The sequence below is a fragment of the Bombina bombina genome, chromosome 6 (assembly GCF_027579735.1).
Source record: "Bombina bombina isolate aBomBom1 chromosome 6, aBomBom1.pri, whole genome shotgun sequence".
Lineage (NCBI taxonomy): Eukaryota > Metazoa > Chordata > Amphibia > Anura > Bombinatoridae > Bombina > Bombina bombina.
The window spans coordinates 217,091,341-217,113,654 of NC_069504.1; the positions used below are offsets into that span (position 1 = coordinate 217,091,341).

Consider the following 22,314-nt stretch of genomic DNA (forward strand, 5'->3'; position numbering starts at 1 on the left):
AATAGAATGCGAGCTCAATCTGATTGGCTGATTGGATCAGCCAATCGGATTGAACTTGAATCTGATTGGCTGATTCAATCAGCCAATCAGATTTTTTTAACTTAATTCCGATTGGCTGATAGAATCCTATCAGCCAATCGGAATTCGGCGGACGCCATCTTGGATGACGTCATTTAAAGGTACCTCATTCGTCGTTCAGTCGTCGGCCTGGATGGATGCTCCGCGGCGGCGGAGCGAAGAAAGAAGATTGAAGATGCCGCCGGAAGAATGAAGACTTTGCTGCCGCTTGGAGGAAGACGTCGCCGGAGGAAGAATTCTTCTTTGCCGCTTGGAGGAAGACATCGCCGGAGGAAGAATTCTTCTTTGCCGCTTGGAGGAAGACATCGCCCGGATCGGATCAGGAGTTCGGCCCGGTGTGGTGAAGACAAGGTAGGGAGATCTTCAGGGGGGTAGTGTTAGGCTTTTTTAAGGGGGGTTTGGGTGGTTTTAGAATAGGGGTATGTGGGTTGTAATGGGGGGGGATTGTATTTGTTGTATGCAAAAGAGCTGAATTCTTTGGGGCATGCCCCACAAAAGGCCCTTTTAAGGGCTGGTAAGGTAATGAGCTTTGAAATTTGTTTAATTTAGAATAGGGCAGGGAATTTTTTTTATTTTGGGGGTTTATTATTTTATTAGGGGGCTTAGAATAGGTGTAATTAGCTTAAAAATCTTGTAATCTTTTTTTTATTTTTTGTAATTTAGTGTTTGTTTTTTTTTGTAATTTAGTTTAGTTAATTTAATTGTATTTTTAGATAGATGTTTGTAGTTTATTAAATTTATTGATAGTGTAGGTGTATTTGTAACTTAGGTTAGGATTTATTTTACAGGTAATTGGGTAATTATTTTAACTAGGTAGATATTAAATAGTTAATAACTATTTAATATCTATTATACCTAGTTAAAATAATTAACAATTTACCTGTAAAATAAATATTAACCCTAACATAGCTACAATGTAATTATTAATTATATTGTAGCTATCTTAGGGTTTATTTTATAGGTAAGTATTTAGATTTAAATAGGAATATTTTAGTTTATAAATGAATTAGATTAATATAATATAAATTTAGTTAGGGGTGTTAGGGTTAGATAGAGTTAATATAGTTAATATAAATACTATAGTAACTATATTAACTATATTAACCCTAATATAATTAGGGTTAATATAGTTAATATATATAATGTAATACCTATATTAACTATAATATACTTAGGGTTAATATAGATAATATAGCTGGCGGCGGGGTAGGTAGATTAAATTAGGGGTTAATCATTTTAATAGAGATGGCGGCGGTGTAAGGGGCTTACATTGGGGGTTAATAATTTTAATATAGATGGCGGCGGTGTTAGGGGCTCACTTTAGGGGGTTATAGATATAATATAGCTGGCGGCGGGGTACGGGAGCGGCGGTTTAGGGGTTAATAGCTTTTTTATTGTTAGGCTAGTGAGGGGGGATAGCGAATAGAGGGTTAGACGTGTCGGGCTATGTTAGGGAGGCGTGTTAGACAGTGCGGGCTATGTTAGGGAGGCGTGTTAGACAGTGCGGGTGTTTTAGACTTTAGTCAGGTTTTATAGGCGCCGGCAGTTTCTAACGTGGCGCAAGTCACTGGCGACGCCAGAAATTTGTACTTGCGCAGATTTCTGGACATCGCTGGTTTGTGAGACTTACGGCACGTTAGCATCTGACGGCGACTTATATGGGATAGCTCGAGTTGCGAGCTGAAACTGCGGGCGACGCCGGTTCCCGCGCTTGCGCCGCAAACTGCGATCTATATCGGATCGCGCCCCAGATCTAGATTATCGTCAAGCCCTGCTCTAGTGCATCCATTGCGCAGATGCAGAATCAATTGCTTGTGCAATGTTTCATGAGGGCAGTAGGCGAGGGCCACGAGAGCAAACTATGTCGGTCTGGCAGTTAATAAATGGGGCCCATAAATAGTGCACGCTATCATGGCGCACATATTGCACTAGCGCACATGAAAATTAGATATTAACTGCTACTGATCACTATTATATATACAAATGCATGATAATACTAAAAATAATAATAACACCAGAAGGTGTATTGCAAAGAAAAGCTTCACAACTTGAACAGAATTTTTGTTTTCCATCTGCTTAGTGCTTGAGTTTTATCTGACTTGAATTCTAGTGCCCTCTATTATGTGAGTGAAAAACACACCGTACACATGATATATAGCAACCATGGACCTGTAATACCAGCACAAAAATGCAAGCAGTATGGATTGAGCTCCAACTATGTTAATGAACTAAATCTGGCCCTATATGTTTTAAGCTACGATTTAATGTATTTAAATTTGTTAAATTTATAATCAACCCTTTCAAAATTGACAGCTGAATGTATTCTTAATTATACTAGGATATTGAAAATATGTCACACATTCTAGGAAATGAGAAGAAAAATAGAGTAGTGAGAAGTTACTGGATATAACATCTGGAAGCAGACTTATCAAATCAAAAATTGTGGTATTCAAACAGATTTGTACCCGGTCGTATGCAAATTGCAAGAAAAAAAAAAAAAATCAGATAACCTTGACAACTTGACACAGTGCAAGAAATGATCACAAGATGGGATACTTAAAGTGTGTATGAATTCCGTACACTTGGTGGAGGTTTATGAGATGTTTTATCCACCGGGACTACTTTTCTAAGAAACAAAATGCACATACGAATATCCTACACTTACAAACATTTACATCTACATCTCAAGCATATTTTTTTAAAAGCTATTGAGATTTAAATTGTTTTGACATATTAGCAATAAATTAATGGCAGGAACACCCACTAGCGATATGCTTGGAAAGATAATAATGGTAGGTGCCTATCACACAGAGAGAACTGCCACTGATAGCAAAGAGGTAACAATATTTATATAAATCAGAACTTCAAAGGGGAAGCTATACCTTCACAATAAGCATTATCATCTCGAAGGGCCCGGAAACCATCACGACACATGCACACTGCTTTATCATCCAGGTTTTTACAGACAGAATATTCTATGCAGTTATGTCCTTCTGAACAGAAATCATAACCTACAAGAAAAAAACAAGTTTAAAGGTCAGAGTTTTCAATCCCCAGTAAAGTTTTTTTTATTATTTTTGTTACATTCAACATTTTACTAGCAGTTTAGAAAAAAATCATCATTACTGTTGTAATAAGGGTGTACACAGGAATATTAAGTGATATATACAGTAAGTCTCTTTCAGTTACTTTTTTCCCTTTCTAGAAGCCCATAGCTGTGATACTAAAGAGCAAGTCCCACTCTCACAAAAAAAAAATTCTATTCTCAAATAGAGTAAAACTTAAAATCCAGGACTGTGGAGTCCGAAGCAATTTTATATGGAATTTGAGTTAGGGTCAGTAAACATGCACTGACCCTGACCTTAATATAAAAATCTTAAGAAAATTATATTTTATGGGGACATAAAACTATGGGCTAGATTACAAGTGGAGCGCAATATTGGCGCTCCACTCAGTAATACCAGCGTACTTAAGTGTGTGCTGGTATTACAAGTGAAGCGCAATGCGAACGCAACCTCGCTTTCATATTGCCTGGAAGCCTTGCGCTCACAAAAGTGCAGCGCACTTCCATAGGCTCCAATGGGAGCCTCGTTCTCATGCCATCAAACCACCTAGTGCAGGAGGCAATTCGTGCAGTAGTGGGCAGCAATAATTATATATGTATATGAATATATACAAATATATTTATGTGTTTATATGTGTATATGCACATATTAAAACAAATATATATGTATATAGGCATATACATATATAATACAGTATAGAGGAGTCCCCATTCTCCTCTATGTAAAGGCACTTTCAGTGCCATTTTGTTTCTCAAATACCCCACATACCCTGACTTTAAACCCTTATAACTGCTTTGTGCAGTTTTTTTACTAAAAAAATAAAAATGCTCATATTTATTGTACAAGTTAATGTACTCTCCTCTTTATTTTGGGGGCAATATTTTAATTTTAATACTTTAATATTGTGCACAATTTAGAAAAATGACTGCATTTCGGTGTTTATCTCATATGATGCTTAAATTTGTATCCCTTTTTAAATATCTGATATTAGTTCTAGCATAAGAAAGCACTGAGTTCAACTGAGGCTGGAATTACTTTTAAAAATAGTTTCTTCTACGGAACCAAATAATTTTCTGAATATTTATCAGACACCCACAACTGAAAGATTGTAAGACTTAATCAAGACAATTCAGACAAAAGAAGCAATTTTGACTGTAAATCCCATATTGACAAAGATTACAAGTAGAGTGCTATTTAAAGCTCCCTGTCTAGGGTTAACTGTGCTAGAAGTAAGTTTTTTGTGTGCGTCGGTTTGCGTTTGTAATACAAGTTGAAAGTAAAAATCCCGAAATTATAATAAAGCGCACGTGATAACCTATTTCCCCATAGAAGTTAATAGAGCAAAAAAAGCTGAAAAAACACCTACCTGTGCGCTAACCTGACATGAAAATATGAATATTTAATATTCCAATGTTCTTTACATAGCAGAATATGTTCTATTTATATATACAGATATATATATATATATATATATATATATATATATATATATATATATATATATATAAAAAAAAGAATATATATTTAGAAATACTAAGAACATATTCTGCTATGTGCAGAACATTGGAATGTGAAATATTTGCAGTAAATACACAGTATAACACTTTATTAAATATGAATATTGCATAAATATGGTTTTACATGTTTTCATCTACTTAACTGCAAAGAGATCTAATGCACTTATAAATATGTTTATATTTGTATATATATATATATATATATATATATATATATATATATATATATATATATATATATATATATATATATATATATATATATATATATGTGTGTGTGTGTGTATTTATGTGTTTATAGGTCTGTAAATACATAAATCCACATATAAATACATAAATCCAGACACATATATATATATACACACATACATATACATCTTTAGACATGTATATGTATGTGTATCAATGTTAAAGCGCTTTGTCTGACTTTTTTTTCTAACACCTGAGACCTCATATCAACTGAGACCTCATATCTTTGAGCCCTTATAACTATTTTGTCCAATTTTTTAAAATAATTTTTAATAGATTGTATTATTATAAATATAACTTTGCTTTTTAATGTATTTTTCATGTATTTTGTGACACTTTTTTGTTTTGCAAAACGGTTAACCAGAGCTCTGAGGTTATGCTAACCCGATACAAGTTAAATTCAATTGTGCTCAAGTGATCCCATTTACTTTCAACTTCTAATACAAGCGCTACATCTGATGAGTGCAAACAGCCCCGATTATCCCCTTTTCGATTGTGCGTAACTGTTAATGTGACACACGTAATCTAGCCCATTATCAGGAAACAAGGCTTTGTCTTTCCCTGGACCTTTGGATGCAGTGGAAAGGAAAACATGTTTAAAATGTGTTTCCGAATGTATATTTTGAAGCCATCTGCAAGTATTTTGGCTACCCAGAAATCTGACAGCTATCAAGCCATTTCCTTTCAAAGGGAAAAAGTAGGTCTCCAAAAGAAATTCCCTGTAAAAGAGAGGTTTATCTTTCAGGCATCTATAAGCTTCCCCTGAAAGAACTTGGGTGATTTTAACTTAGTCCAAGTCTGTTTATTGACTTTCCAAGTTGCTTTGAGGGCAGATTAAAGTAGAATATTTTGCAGTCCTGTGGAAGAGCAAACAGATTTGCTCTCTTTATGTATGGGTGATTCATCTTGCAGAAGCAATGTCACTTTCCTACTAAAAAGCTTTTAAAATACAGACTCAATATCTGACCATGATAGAATTTTACTTTCAAATGGTATATTCATAAGTATATGTTTAGAATTATTATTTTATCTGTCTGCTATGTCTTAAACCAAAAATGTATGTGACCTTCACATGAAAAAGCAGAGGCCTTTATAAAAAAAGCTTTATTCTATTAATTGAAAAATAGCACAGAAGTAGGTCTGACATCTGTAGAAGACTTGATAGTAAATCTTGTTTGTGAAATGATTATATTATATTAAATCTGTGCCTCCATATTATATAGATTGCTCAAGCTATACATCATAACTGGAGAATATGAAAAAAAAAACACTGTAACCTCATAGATTTATTTTTCTAAAAGCTTTTTCAATTTAATTTTCATGGGTTTGTTGAATAAAATATAGCTTTTCAGAGGACCAGTATTTTTTTTTAAAATAGTACATGAACCTGTGCCTATTAATGGTCTTGAAAATTGATATATTTTATGAAAAAGCCCAAGCTGCTTAAACCCCTCTGTATTTAATGTGTGATATATAACAGAGTAGGAGAAACGCTTTACTTTTGGTTCAACATTAAAGACCTAACAAAAATATTACATTCCTTCAAATTCTTCTTTTGTACTAAGGTCAGAAAAAAAAGTTATATTAAACCATTAATTCCTATTTGAGATCATTATCTAAATGATGAAGATATTTTTCTAAATCCTGAAAACCTTTAGGAAGCTCCAAAGTATCAGAAGAAACTTGGCTGGAAGTATTTCCTCTAAATAGAATGTTGTCTGTGTAAGGTGCAATGGACATTTTTTGTATCTAATTATTCAGAAAAACTTCCAGAATACATGTTGATCAAATAAAAACTAAAAAAAACTAATATACAATATGTAATTGAACATAAGATTTTGATTTGTATCCAAATCTTCATACACAATGTGAGGCATTAAGTAATTAGGCAGGTAATATTGGTGTCGCATAATGCAATAAATATTAAAGAAGCTTAAACAAAATATTTATTTTAGGATTCAGACAGAGCAAACAATTTTTAAAAGGGACATAAAACCCAGAAGTTCAATCCTATTGGCTGATTGCATCAGCCAATAGGATTTTTTTCTACCTTAATTCCGATTGGCCAATCGGAATTGAAGGGACACCATCTTGGATGATGTAATTTAAAGGAACCTTCTTTCAGACGTTGGCCGTCGGATGAAGATAATGATCTGTGTCGAATGTCTTGAAGATGGACACGCTTCACGCTGCATGGATGAAGATAGAAGATGCCGTCTGGATGAAGACTTCTGCCCGTCTGGAGGACCACTTCTGCCCGGTTGGATGACCACTTCTGTGAAGACGTCTCCCGGTAAGGTGAACTTCAGGGGGTTAGTGTTAGGTTTTTTTTAAGGGGGGATTGGGTGGGTTTTAAAGTAGGGTTGGTTGTGTGGGTGGTGGGTTTTAATGTTGAGAGGGGAATTGTACTTTTTTTTCAGGTAAAAGAGCTGATTACTTTGTGGCAATGCCCCGCAAAAGGTCCTTTTAAAGGTTATTTGTAATTTAGCTTTTTTTGTTATTTTGGGGGGCTTTTTTATTTTGTTAGGGGGACTATATTAGGTGTAATTAGTTTAAAAATCTTGTAATTTCTTTATTATTTTCTGTAATTTAGTATGTTTTTTTGTACTTTAGATAATTTTATTTAATTGTAATTAATTGTATTTAATTTAGAGAATTAATTTAATTGTAGTGTAGTGTTAGGTGTAATTGTAATTTAGGTTAGGTTTTATTTTACAGGTAAATTTGTCTTTATTTAACTAGGTAGTTATTAAATAGTTAATAACTATGTAATAACTATTGTACCTAGTTAAAATAAATACATAGTTGCCTGTAAAATAAAAATAAACTCTAAGCTAGCTACAATGTAACTATTAGTTATATTGTAGCTATCTTACGGCTAGATTTAGAGTTTTGTCGGTAACGACCCGCGTAGCTAACGCTGGCTTTTTTCTGGCTGCACCTTTTGAATAACTCTGGTATTGAGAGTTCACAGAATGGCTGCGTTAGGCTCCAAAAAGGGAGCGTACAGGCATATTTAACGCCACTGCAACTCTCGATACCAAAGTTGCTTACAGATGCGGCCAGCCTAAAAAACGTGCTCGTGCACGATTCCCCCATAGAAAACAATGGGGCTGTTTGAGCTGAAAAAAAACCTAACACCTGCAAAAAAGCCGCGTTCAGCTCCTAACGCAGACCCATTGTTGTCTATTGGGAAACACTTCCTACGTCTGCACCTAACACCCTAACATGTACCCCGAGTCTAAATACCCCTAACCTTACACTTATTAACCCCTATTCTGCCGCCCCCGCTATCGCTGACCCCTGCATATTATTTTTAACCCCTAATCTGCCACTCCGTAAACCGCCGCTACTTACATTATCCCTATGTACCCCTAATCTGCTGCCCCTAACACCGCCGACCCCTATATTATATTTATTAACCCCTAATCTGCCCCCCACAATGTCGCCTCCACCTGCCTACACTTATTAACCCATAATCTACCGAGCGGACCGCACCGCTATTATAATAAAGTTATTAACCCCTAATCCGCCTCACTAACCCTATAATAAATAGTATTAACCCCTAATCTGCCCTCCCTAACATCGCCGACACCTAACTTCAAACATTAACCCCTAATCTGCCGACTGGCGCTCACCGCTATTCTAATAAATGTATTAACCTCTAAAGCTAAGTCTAACCCTAACACTAACACCCCCCTAAGTTAAATATAATTTAAATCTAACGAAATTAATTAACTCTTATTAAATAAATTATTCCTATTTAAAGCTAAATACTTACCTGTAAAATAAATCCTAATATAGCTACAATATAAATTATATTTATATTATAGCTATTTTAGGATTTATATTTATTTTACAGGTAACTTTGTATTTATTTTAACCAGGTACAATAGCTAAAATAGTTAAAATAATTACAAAATTACCTGTAAAATAAATCCTAACCTAAGTTACAATTAAACCTAACACTACACTATCAATAAATTAATTAAATAAAATACCTACAATTACCTACAATTAAACCTAACACTACACTATCATTAAATTAATTAAATACAATATCTACAAATAAATACAATGAAATAAACTAACTAAAGTACAAAAAATAAAAAAGAACTAAGTTACAAAAAATAAAAAAAAATATTTACAAATATCAGAAAAATATTACAACAATTTTAAACTAATTACACCTACTCTAAGCCCCCTAATAAAATAACAAAGACCCCCAAAATAAAAAAATGCCCTACCCTATTCTAAATTACTAAAGTTCAAAGCTCTTTTACCTTACCAGCCCTGAATAGGGCCCTTTGCGGGGCATGCCCCAAAGAATTCAGCTCTTTTGCCTGTAAAAAAAACACCTACAATACCCCCCCCCCAACATTACAACCCACCACCCACATACCCCTAATCTAACCCAAACCCCCCTTAAATAAACCTAACACTAAGCCCCTGAAGATCTTCCTACCTTATCTTCACCATACCAGGTTCACCGATCGATCCAGAAGAGCTCCTCCGATGTCCTGATCCAAGCCCAAGCGGGGGGCTGAAGATGTCCATGATCCGGCTGAAGTCATCATCCAAGCGGGAGCTGAAGAGGTCCATGATCCGGCTGAAGTCATCATCCAAGCGGGAGCTGAAGAGGTCCATGATCCGGCTGAAGTCTTCTATCAACGGCATCTTCAATCTTCTTTCTTCCGGATCCATCTTGCAGACCTCCGACGCGGAACATCCTGCTGGCCCGACGGACTACCGACAAATGAAGGCTCCTTTAAGGGACGTCATCCAAGATGGCGTCCCTCGAATTCTGATTGGCTGATAGGTTTCTATCAGCCAATCGGAATTAAGGTAGGAAAATTCTGATTGGCTGTTCCGATCAGCCAATAGAATGCGAGCTCAATCTGATTGGCTGATCGGATCGGCCAATCGGATTGAACTTGATTCTGATTGGCTGATTCCATCAGCCAATCAGAATTTTCCTACCTTAATTCCGATTGGCTGATAGAATCCTATCAGCCAATCGGAATTCGAGGGACGCCATCTTGGATGACGTCCCTTAAAGGAGACTTCATACGTCGGTAGTCCGTCAGGCCAACACGATGTTCCGCGTCGGAGGTCTGCAAGATGGATCCGGAAGAAAGAAGATTGAAGATGCCGTTGATAGAAGACTTCAGCCGGATCATGGACCTCTTCAGCTCCCGCTTGGATGATGACTTCAGCCGGATCATGGACCTCTTCAGCTCCCGCTTGGAGGATGACTTCAGCCGGATCATGGACATCTTCAGCCCCCCGCTTGGGCTTGAATTAGGACATCGGAGGAGCTCTTCTGGATCGATCGGTGAACCTGGTATGGTGAAGATAAGGTAGGAAGATCTTCAGGGGCTTAGTGTTAGGTTTATTTAAGGGGAGTTTGGGTTAGATTAGGGGTATGTGGGTGGTTGGTTGTAATGTTGGGGGGGGGGTATTGTATGTGTTTTTTTTACAGGCAAAAGAGCGGAATTCTTTGGGGCATGCCCCGCAAAGGGCCCTGTTCAGGGCTGGTAAGGTAAAAGAGCTTTGAACTTTAGTAATTTAGAATAGGGTAGGGCATTTTTTTATTTTGGGGGTCTTTGTTATTTTATTAGGGGGCTTAGAGTAGGTGTAATTAGTTTAAAATTGTTGTAATATTTTTCTGATATTTTTAAATATTTTTTTTTATTTTTTGTAACTTAGTTCTTTTTTATTTTTTGTACTTTAGTTAGTTTATTTCATTGTATTTATTTGTAGATATTGTATTTAATTAATTTATTTATAGTGTAGTGTTAGGTTTAATTGTAACTTAGGTTAGGATTTATTTTACAGGTAATTTTGTAATTATTTTAACTATTTTAGCTATTGTACCTGGTTAAAATAAATACAAAGTTACCTGTAAAATAAATATAAATCCTAAAATAGCTATAATATAAATATAATTTATATTGTAGCTATATTAGGATTTATTTTACAGGTAAGTATTTAGCTTTAAATAGGAATAATTTATTTAATAAGAGTTAATTTATTTCGTTAGATTTAAACTATATTTAATTTAGGGGGGTGTTAGTGTTAGACTTAACTTTAGGGGTTAATACATTTATTAGAATAGCGGTGAGCTCCAGTCGGCAGATTAGGGGTTAATGTTTGAAGTTAGGTGTCGGCGATGTTAGGGAGGGCAGATTAGGGGTTAATACTATTTATTATAGGGTTAGTGAGGCGGATTAGGGGTTAATAACTTTATTATAATAGCGGTGCGGTCTGCTCGGCAGATTAGGGGTTAATAAGTGTAGGCAGGTGGAGGCGACGTTGTGGGGGGCAGATTTGGGGTTAATAAATATAATATAGGGGTCGGCGGTGTTAGGGGCAGCAGATTAGGGGTACATAAGGATAACGTAGGTGGCGGTCGGCAGATTAGGGGTTAAAAATTTTTAATCGAGTGGCGGCGATGTGGGGGGACCTCGGTTTAGGGGTACATAGGTAGTTTATGGGTGTTAGTGTACTTTAGAGTACAGTAGTTAAGAGCTTTATGAACCGGCGTTAGCCCAGAAAGCTCTTAACTACTGACTTTTTTCTGCGGCTGGAGTTTTGTCGTTAGATTTCTAACGCTCACTTCAGACACGACTCAAAATACAGGAGTTAGAAAGATCACATTGAAAAGATAGGATACCCAATTGACGTAAGGGGATCTGCGGTATGGAAAAGTCGCGGCTGAAAAGTGAGCGTTAGACCCTTTCCTGACTGACCTCAAATACCGGCGGTAGCCTAAAACCAGCGTTAGGAGCCTCTAACGCTGGTTTTCACGGCTACCGTCAAACTCTAAATCTAGGCCTTAGGGTTTATTTTACAGGTAAGTATTTAGTTTTAAATAAGAATTATTTAGTTTATTGTCGTAATTTTATTTAGATTTATTTAAATTATATTTAAGTTAGGGGGTGTTAGGGTTAGACTTAGGTTTAGGGGTTAATAACTTTATTATAGTGGTGGCGATGTTGGCGGCGGCAGATTAGGGGTTAATAAATGTAGGTAGGTGGCGGCGATGTTAGGGCCAGCAGATTAGGGGTTAATAATATTTAAATAGTGTTTGCGATGCGAGAGTGTGGCGGTTTAGGGGTTAATATATTTATTATAGTGGCGGCGATGTCCGGTTCGGCAGATTAGGGGTTCAAATATTTATTTTAGTGTTTGCGATGTGGGGGGGGGGTCTCGGTTTAGGGGTTAACAGGTAGTTTATGGGTGTTAGTGTACTTTTTTGCACTTTAGTTAAGAGTTTTATGCTACGGCGTTGTAGTGTAAAACTCTTAACTACTGACTTTTAAATGCGGTATCAGTCTTGACAGGAGAGGGTCTACCGCTCACTTTTGGTCAGACTCGTAATACCGGCGCTATGCAAGTCCCATTGAAATATAGGATACGCAATTGATGTAAGTGGATTTGCGGTATTTCCAAGTCTGGCCAAAAAAGTGAGCGGTACACCTGTAACTTCAAGACTCGTAATACCAGCAGGCGTTAAAAAGCAGGGTTGGGACCGGCTGCTTTTTAAGCCTAATGCAAGACTCATATTCTAGCCGAAGGTTTTTTTACCCTGGCCCTTGTCAGCAAGAAATGTATGAGACTGCAAATTTTTAATAGATTCTAGTGCATTAAAAACTGCTAATGTGTTTGCTTCTCTAGTATCTGGTTGGTTGAATAGTTTCTTATGACAAAAGAGCAAAATCTGTTACGGACATTACGTACATACAAGCACAGACCTACAGGCACACACAGATGTGCACACATGTACAGATCCACAGGCACACACAGATATGCACGCACAGACCCACAGGCACACACAGATGTGCATGCAAAGACCCACAGGCACACACAGATGTGCACGCATGTACAGATCCACAGGCATACACAGATATGCATGCAAAGACCCACAGGCATACACAGATGTGGACGCATGCACACATGCACAGACCCACAGGCATACACAGATGTGCACACATACACAGACCCACAGGCATACACAGTTGTGCACGCATGCACAGACACACAGGCCTACACAGATGTGCACGCATGCACAGACCCACAGGCACACACAGATGTGCATGCATGCACAGACCCATAGGCACACACAGATGTGCACGCATGCACAGACCCACAGGCACACACAGATGTGCACGCATGCACAGACCCACAGGCACACACAGATGTGCAGGCATGCACAGACCCACAGATGTGCACGCATGCACAGACCCACAGGCACACACAGATGTGCACACATACACAGACCCACACAGATGTGCACACACGCACAGACCCACAGGCACACACAGATATGCACGCACAGACCCACAGGCACACACAGATATGCACGCACAAACCCACAGGCATACACAGATATGCACACACAGACCCACAGGTATACACAGATGTGCATGCATGTACAGATCCACAGGCATACACAGATGTGTAAGCACTCACACTAACACACATACATACATAGAGAGAGACACAACAGGAGTATGAATTGAAAAGTGTAAATGTCTCAATTCAGTCAGCCATGCCACCACACACAATTTATCCAGTTGCTTCTGCTACACAACACAATAAAATATATTTATTCTTTGTCTCCCTAGAAAATGAATTGGAAGATTTGTGATCTTTGAGACCTTGGGTTGGTGGATTTGTGTTTAGAATTTTTATGGACTTTATATAAAAAACAAATTCTGATGTGCATTTTATTTAATATAAAAAATGGTTTAGTAATATTGATATAAATATGCCTATTACTTGAGGCAGGTAGATAACACCTGAGTGCCTGTTTATTATATTTCTTTCACTGTATGCAGCTTGGGGTAAAATTACTGTTACACATAGCAACTAGTTATATACAATGGAGAATAATTCTGGTATCCGATTTTATATGACAGCCACAAGTGGTCTTTTGTGGTTGGGTGTTGACAATTATATCACCGCTGCAAAATCCAGATGTTCTGAAAAATAACGCTATTCTATAGTAGGTTTTTATATGATTCATTAAAGGGACACTGAACCCAATTTTTTTCTTTTGTGATTCAGTTTGAGCATGCAATTATAAGCAACTTTCTAATTTACTCCTATTATCAAATTTTCTTCATTTTCTTGGTATCTTTATTTGAAAAGCAAGAATGTAAGTTTAGATGGAGGCCCATTTTTGGTGAACAACTTGGGTTATTCTTGCTGATTGGTGGATAAATTCACCCACCAATAAACAAGTGCTGTCCAGGGTCTGAACCAAAAATAGCTTAGATGCCTTTTTTTCCAAATAAAGGCCTAGATTTGGAGTTTGGCGTTAGCCGTGAAAACCAGCGTTAGAGGCTCCTCAAAAAAGGGTCTAACGCTCACTTTTCAGCCGCGACTTTTCCATACCGCAGATCCCCTTACGTAAATTGCGTATCCTATCTTTTCAATGGGATTTTTCTAACTCCGGTATTTAGAGTCGTGTCTGAAGTGAGCGTTAGAAATCTAACGACAAAACTCCAGCCGCAGGAAAAAAGTCAGTAGTTAAGAGCTTTCTGGGCTAACGCCGATTTATAAAGCTCTTAACTATTGTACTCTAAAGTACACTAACACCCATAAACTACCTATGTACCCCTAAACCGAGGTCCCCCCACATCGCCGCCACTCGATTACATTTTTTTAATCCCTAATCTGCCGACCGCCAACTACGTTATACTTATGTACCCCTAATCTGCTGCCCCTAACACCGCCGACCCCTATATTATATTTATTAACCCCTAACCTGCCCCCCACAACGTCGCCGCCAGCTACCTACACTTATTAACCCCTAATCTGCCGACCGCAAAGTGCCGCCACCTACGTTATCCTTATGTACCCCTAATCTGCTGCCCCTAACACCGCCGACCCCTATATTATATTTATTAACCCCTAATCTGCCCCCCTCAACGTCGCCTCCACCTGCCTACACTTATTAACCCCTAATCTGCCGAGCGGACCGCACCGCTACTATAATAAAGTTATTAACCCCTAATCCGCCTCACTAACCCTATAATAAATAGTATTAACCCCTAATCTGCCCTCCCTAACATCGCCGACACCTAACTTCAATTATTAACCCCTAATCTGCCGACTGGAGCTCACCGCTATTCTAATAAATGTATTAACCCCTAAAGCTAAGTCTAACCCTAACACTAACACCCCCCTAAATTAAATATAATTTTAATCTAACGAAATTAATTAACTCTTATTAAATAAATTAATCCTATTTAAAGCTAAATACTTAGCTGTAAAATAAATCCTAATATAGCTACAATATAAATTATAATTACATTGTAGCTATTTTAGGATTAATATTTATTTTACAGGCAACTTTGTAATTATTTTAACCAGGTACAATAGCTATTAAATAGTTAAGAACTATTTAATAGTTACCTAGTTAAAATAATTACAACATTACCTGTAAAATAAATCCTAACCTAAGTTACAATTAAACCTAACACTACACTATCAATACATTAATTAAATACAATATCTACAATGAAATAAACTAACTAAAGTACAAAAAAATAAAAAAGAACTAAGTTACAAAAAATAAAAAAATATCTGCAAACATAAGAAAAATATTACAACAATTTTAAACTAATTACACCTACTCTAAGCCCCCTAATAAAACAACAAAGCCCCCCAAAATAAAAAATGTCCTACCCTATTCTAAATTACTAAAGTTAAAAGCTCTTTTACCTTACCAGCCCTGAATAGGGCCCTTTGCGGGGCATGCCCCAAGAAGTTCAGCTCTTTTGCCTGTAAAAAAAACATACAATACCCCCCCCAACATTACAACCCACCACCCACATACCCCTAATCTAACCCAAACCCCCCTTAAATAAACCTAACACTAAGCCCCTGAAGATCTTCCTACCTTATCTTCACCATACCAGGTTCACAGATCCGTCCTGAAGAGCTCCTCCGATGTCCTGATCCAAGCCCAAGCGGGGGGCTGAAGATGTCCATGATCCGGTAGAAGTCTTCATCCAAGCGGGGCAGAAGAGGTCTTCCATCCGATTGAAGTCTTCATCCAAGCGGGGCAGAAGAGGTCTTCCATCCGATTGAAGTCTTCATCCAGGCGGCATCTTCTATCGACATCCATCTGGAGCGGAGCGGCAGCATCCTGAAGACCTCCGACGCGGAACATCCATCCTGGCCGACGACTGAACGACGAATGACGGTTCCTTTAAATGACGTCATCCAAGATGGCGTCCCTCGAATTCCGATTGGCTGATAGGATTCTATCAGCCAATAGGAATTAAGGTAGGAATATTCTGATTGGCTGATGGAATCAGCCAATCAGATTTAGCTCGCATTCTATTGGCTGATCGGAACAGCCAATAGAATGCGAGCTCAATCTGATTGGCTGATTGGATCAGCCAATCGGATTGAACTTGATTCTGATTGGCTGATTCCATCAGCCAATCAGAATATTCCTACCTTAATTCCGATTGGCTGATAGAATCCTATCAGCCAATCGGAATTCGAGGGACACCATCTTGGATGACGTCATTTAAAGGAACCGTCATTCGTCGTTCAGTCGTCGGCCAGGATGGATGTTCCGCGTCGGAGGTCTTCAGGATGCTGCCGCTCCGCTCCAGATGGATGTCGACAGAAAATGCCACCTGGATGAAGACTTCAATCGGATGGAAGACCTCTTCTGCCCCGCTTGGATGAAGACTTCTACCGGATCATGGACATCTTCAGCCTTGGGCTTGGATCAGGACATAGGAGGAGCTCTTCAGGACGGATCGGTGAACCTGGTATGGTGAAGATAAGGTAGGAAGATCTTCAGGGGCTTAGTGTTAGGTTTATTTAAGGGGGGTTTGGGTTAGATTAGGGGTATGTGGGTGGTGGGTTGTAATGTTGGGGGGGGGTATTGTATGTTTTTTTTACAGGCAAAAGAGCTGAACTTCTTGGGGCATGCCACGCAAAGGGCCCTGTTCAGGGCTGGTAAGGTAAAAGAGCTTTTAACTTTAGTAATTTAGAATAGGTGTCAGAGTATATGAATATTATGATGAATATTACATATGTGTACATATATATATATATATATATGTAGATTTTATACACTGTATATGTTAGATGAGACCTCAGGATTAATTGAACATGAGTTTGTTGAACACAGCTTCTAATACACGTCTATCAGGATTGACGATCAGTAGAGCCTTTTTGAAGCATGACCCCTGTAGTGTAAAACACACAAACATTTATTTTCTAAAGGAAATAGCTCAGTGACCCTATTCATTTGACTATATATGCAGATTTTTATAACTTCAGAACATTTGGTGAGGTGAGAAAAGAATGTGTTCAAGGACCCCTTTGGAATTTGACACGTGTGATACAACAGTTCTATCTCACTGAATCTCTATTTGAAGAAGTACTGCAAAACCCCCTCATGGGGGAAGGTGACACAAATAAAATTAAATACATTTTGCAAGGGGAACAATGCCAGTAATCCATGTATGTTTGGAATGATTCATGATATATATATATTAAAATTAAGCACATTGTATTAGGTGGATGATTGCTGCAGGGGATATTTATATAGGAAATAAATTCAGATATACATAGAAATGATATATATGTTTTGAAAACACAAAAGATCTTACTTAGCCTCTGTGTGTTTAAGAACATGAATAGATGTTTATGGACCTGAAGAGAAGTGATCATTAACATTTATTTTTATTTCAGATCTACATAAACAGGATTTATGTATTCAGGAAGAAATACACAGAAATATTACATACTACATCTGGGTGAATGCAGTATATCAGGAGTTTTAAATACTACTAATCTGGAGATATAAAAATAAGCTGTTATTTGCAAAGAAATGCCAGAATACTGATACAATTATAATGCATTTTAAGCTAATAATTAACAGTGTTAAATTATTTTAATATAATGTTAGATATATGTGATGTCTCATATCAAAACGATCAGGAAATTAATCTGATGCCGCTTCACCTATAATTGATATTGGGAAAGACTGGTGCAAGACATTATGGCAGTTATTATACATTTTAAAGAAAGATGTTTTAATGTATAACTGTATTTCTTTGTCATGCTGCATTTATTTGTACTGTCTAATTATAATGCTGCCACCCGGTGTTGCCACGAGAGAACTACAGCCAGAAAGATGTTTGGCTGTTGGAAATGGAATATCCAGTTATCCAATAGAGGGACAAGGTTTCGAAGGGCCACCCATATTTCACACCAATGATTACAATAATAAGTTGTATAAAGAAGGAAGGAGGGACAGTGGTCTAGAGAGTTTTTTTGAACTGACTGAAACTGTTTTGCGTGGGACACAGTCAAACTACAAAAACAAAGTGGGCCATATTTCTCCTATTCCATTGAAATTACACTTATTTTATATGAGGTGTGAAATTGGATCCGTTGCAAAAACTGGGAACTGGATTGCTGTTATTTGGTGATGTATATAAAAGTTTTATTATAAGATAAGTTATATGCATAGTCAATTTGTATTTAATAGATTTAAAGAAACAGTGTGTTTTAGTTAGCATTTCACAGCCTATATATATATATATATTGTTTAAATCTGTATCTGATTGACCAAGTAACTCATCTATGCAAGTTCTGATATTGTCAGTTAATTTTGTATTAGGATAAATTGCAGTTAAATAGCAGAATATATATATTATCCTATTGTTTTATAAACACTGTTTAGAATTGTATTGCTTGGATGTTAAAGGTTTTTAGTCCCATTGTGTTAAATAAATAAAAGGCTGAATTGGGAAGGTATATCTTTCTGGGTTTTGTAAGAAGGATAGCATATCTTAAGAGTTGGTTTTAACGCATATAAATTTTGTTTCATTTCCTTTTATTGCAAATATACTTCAATATGTTTATGGATATTAACTAAATAAAAGAATTCAGATATTTATATTAATTGTATGGTCTAGTAGGTGCATGGTTGATAAGGGTTTCTATTTCTTTGTATTGTGTTTATAACCCTGCCATAAACTTATATATATTATTTGGATAGCACTACTAAGATTTTCATAAATATACTGACATAGGGTAGGGCATTTTTTATTTTGGGGGGCTTTGTTGTTTTATTAGGGGCTTAGAGTAGGTGTAATTAGTTTAAAATTTTTGTAATATTTTTCTTATGTTTGTAGATATTTTTTTATTTTTTGTAACTTAGTTCTTTTTTATTTTTTGTACTTTAGTTAGTTTATTTCATTGTAGTTATTTGTAGATATTGTATTTAATTAATGTATTGATAGTGTAGTGAAAGGTTTAATTGTAGGTAATTGTAGGTATTTTATTTAATTAATTTAATGATAGTATAGTGTTAGGTTTAATTGTAACTTAGGTTAGGATTTATTTTACAGGTAATTTTGTAATTATTTTAACTAGGTAACTATTAAATAGTTCTTAACTATTTAATAGCTATTGTACCTGGTTAATATAATTACAAAGTTGCCTGTAAAATAAATATTAATCCTAAAATAGCTACAATGTAATTATAATTTATATTGTAGCTATATTAGGGTTTATTTTACAGGTAAGTATTTAGCTTTAAATAGGAATAATTTATTTAATAAGAGTTAATTAATTTCGTTACATTAAAATTATATTTAATTTAAGGGGGTGTTAGTGTTAGGGTTAGACTTAGCTTTAGGGGTAAATACATTTATTAGAATAGCGGTGAGCTCCAGTCGGCAGATTAGGGGTTAATAATTGAAGTTAGGTGTCGGCGATGTTAGGGAGGGCAGATTAGGGGTTAATACTATTTATTATAGGGTTAGTGAGGCGGATTAGGGGTTAATAACTTTATTATAGTAGCGCTCAGGTCCGCTCGGCAGATTAGGGGTTAATAAGTGTAGGCAGGTGGAGGCGACGTTGTGGGGGGCAGATTAGGGGTTAATAAATATAATATAGGGGTCGGCGATGTTAGGGGCAGCAGATTAGGGGTACATAGGGATAATGTAAGTAGCGGCAGTTTACGGAGCGGCAGATTAGGGGTTAATAATAATATGCAGGGGTCAGCGATAGCGGGGCGGCAGAATAGGGGTTAATAAGTGTAAGGTTAGGGGTGTTTAGACTCGGGGTACAAGTTAGAGTGTTAGGTGCAGACGTAGGAAGTGTTTGCGCATAGCAAACAATGGGGCTGCGTTAGGAGCTGAACGCAGCTTTTTTGCAGGTGGGGGAATCGTGCACAAGCACGTTTTTGAGGCTGGCCGCTTGCGTAAGCAACTCTGGTATCGAGAGTTGAAGCTGCGTTAAAAATGCTCTACGCTCCTTTTTTGGAGCCTAACGCAGCCTTTATGTGGACTCTCAATACCAGAGTTATTTTTATGGTGCGGCCAGAAAAAAGCCGGCGTTAGCTACGCGGGTCCTTACCGACAAAACTCTAAATCTAGGCCAAAGATAGCAAAAGAACGAAGAAAATTTGATAATAGGAATAAATTAGAAAGTTGCTTAAAGTGAATGTAGATTTTGATGATAAAGTGCCCAGTTTTTAAAAATCCGATTAAAAACAGGGGCACTTTAAGTAATCAAATTTACATTTCACTCGTGTTGTGAAAATACTTACCTTTTAAATCTTGACAGGCGCTCCAGCTTCCCCCGGTCGTCTCAAGCCTCTTCCTACGTTCGAAATGACGGATTGGTCATCCTCCAAACATGGCATCCCCCCCGGGGGAGTCAGTATCTGATTCAACGCCGTGATTGGAGGAAGCCGAATTCCTAATTTTAGACCCAGGAAGGCGCTTTGCAACGGGCGGAGGAAGCGATGCAGCGGCTATGAAGATTAAAAGGTATTTTCACAACAAGAGTGAAATGTAAATTTTGATGAATTAAAGTGCCCCTGTTTTTAATCAAAATTTTTAAAAACCGGGCACTTTATCATTAAAATTTACATTCCCGTTAAAATTGCATGCTCTATCCGAATCACGAAAGAAAAATTTGTGCAAACACAAATTCCTATACAGGAGAAACATTTTGTGAATCTTTCAGTATAGAGTTAATACACCATATAATTAAAACATTGGTTTGCTAAATAAGAAACCGCTAGATTTAGAGTTCTGCGGCCAAAGGGGTGTGTTAGCTACGCATGCTTTTTTCCCCCGCACCTTTTAAATACCGCTGGTATTTAGAGTTCACAGAAGGGCTGCGTTAGGCTCCAAAAAGGAAGCATATAGCATATTTACCGCCACTGCAACTCTAAATACCAGCGGTGCTTACGGACGCGGCCAGCTTCAAAAACGTGCTCATGCACGATTCCCCCATAGGAAACAATTTGAGCTTAAAAAAACCTAACACCTGCAGAAAAGCAGTGTTCAGCTCCTAACGCAGCCCCATTGTTTCCTATGGGGAAACATTTCCTAAGTCTGCACCTAACACCCTAACATGTACCCCGAGTCTACACACCCCTAGCCTTACACTTATTAACCCCTAATCTGCCGCCCCCACTATCGCTGACCCCTGCATATTTTTTTAACCCCTAATCTGCCGCTCCGTTCACCGCCGCAACCTACGTTATCCCTATGTACCCCTAATCTGCTGCCCCTAACACCGCCAACCCCTATATTATATTTATTAACCCCTAATCTGCCGCCCCAACATCGCCGCCACCTACCTACACTTATTAACCCCTAATCTGCCGACCGGACCTCACCGCTACTATAATAAAGTTATTAACCCCTAATCCGCCTCACTCCCACCTCAATAACCCTATAATAAATAGTATTAGCCCCTAATCTGCCCTCCCTAACATCACCGACACCTAACTTCAAGTATTAACCCCTAATCTGCCGACCGGACCTCACCGCTACTCTATTAAATTTATTAACCCCTAAAGCTAAGTCTAACCCTAACACTAACACCCCCCTAAGTTAAATATAATTTTTATCTAACGAAATAGATTAACTCTTATTAAATAAATTATTCCTATTTAAAGCTAAATACTTGCCTGTAAAATAAACCCTAATATAGATACAATATAAATTATAATTACATTGTAGCTATTTTAGGATTAATATTTATTTTACAGGCAACTTTGTATTTATTTTAACCAGGTACAATAGCTATTAAATAGTTAATAACTATTTAATAGCTACCTAGTTAAAATAATTACAAAATTACCTGTAAAATAAATCCTAACTTAAGTTACAATTAAACCTAACACTACACTATCAATAAATTAATTAAATAAAATGCCTACAATTATCTACAATTAAACCTAACACTACACTATCAATAAATTAATTACATACAAATACCTACAATTAAATACAATTAAATAAACTAACTAAAGTACAAAAATAAAAAAATAATTTACAAACATTAGAAAAATATTACAACAATTTTAAGCTAATTACACCTACTCTAAGCCC

General features: G+C 37.0%; 1 protein-coding gene across 1 annotated transcript in view; it reads right to left on the bottom strand.

The window, feature by feature from the left end:
* Nucleotides 1-22,314, bottom strand: part of NELL2 (neural EGFL like 2) — a 556,616-nt gene that overhangs the window by 188,810 nt on the left and 345,492 nt on the right. Inside the window, exon 12 of the mRNA XM_053719205.1 lies at nt 2,961-3,089. Within this exon, the coding sequence (XP_053575180.1) occupies nt 2,961-3,089 (129 nt within the window). The remainder of the gene's footprint in view (nt 1-2,960; nt 3,090-22,314) is intronic.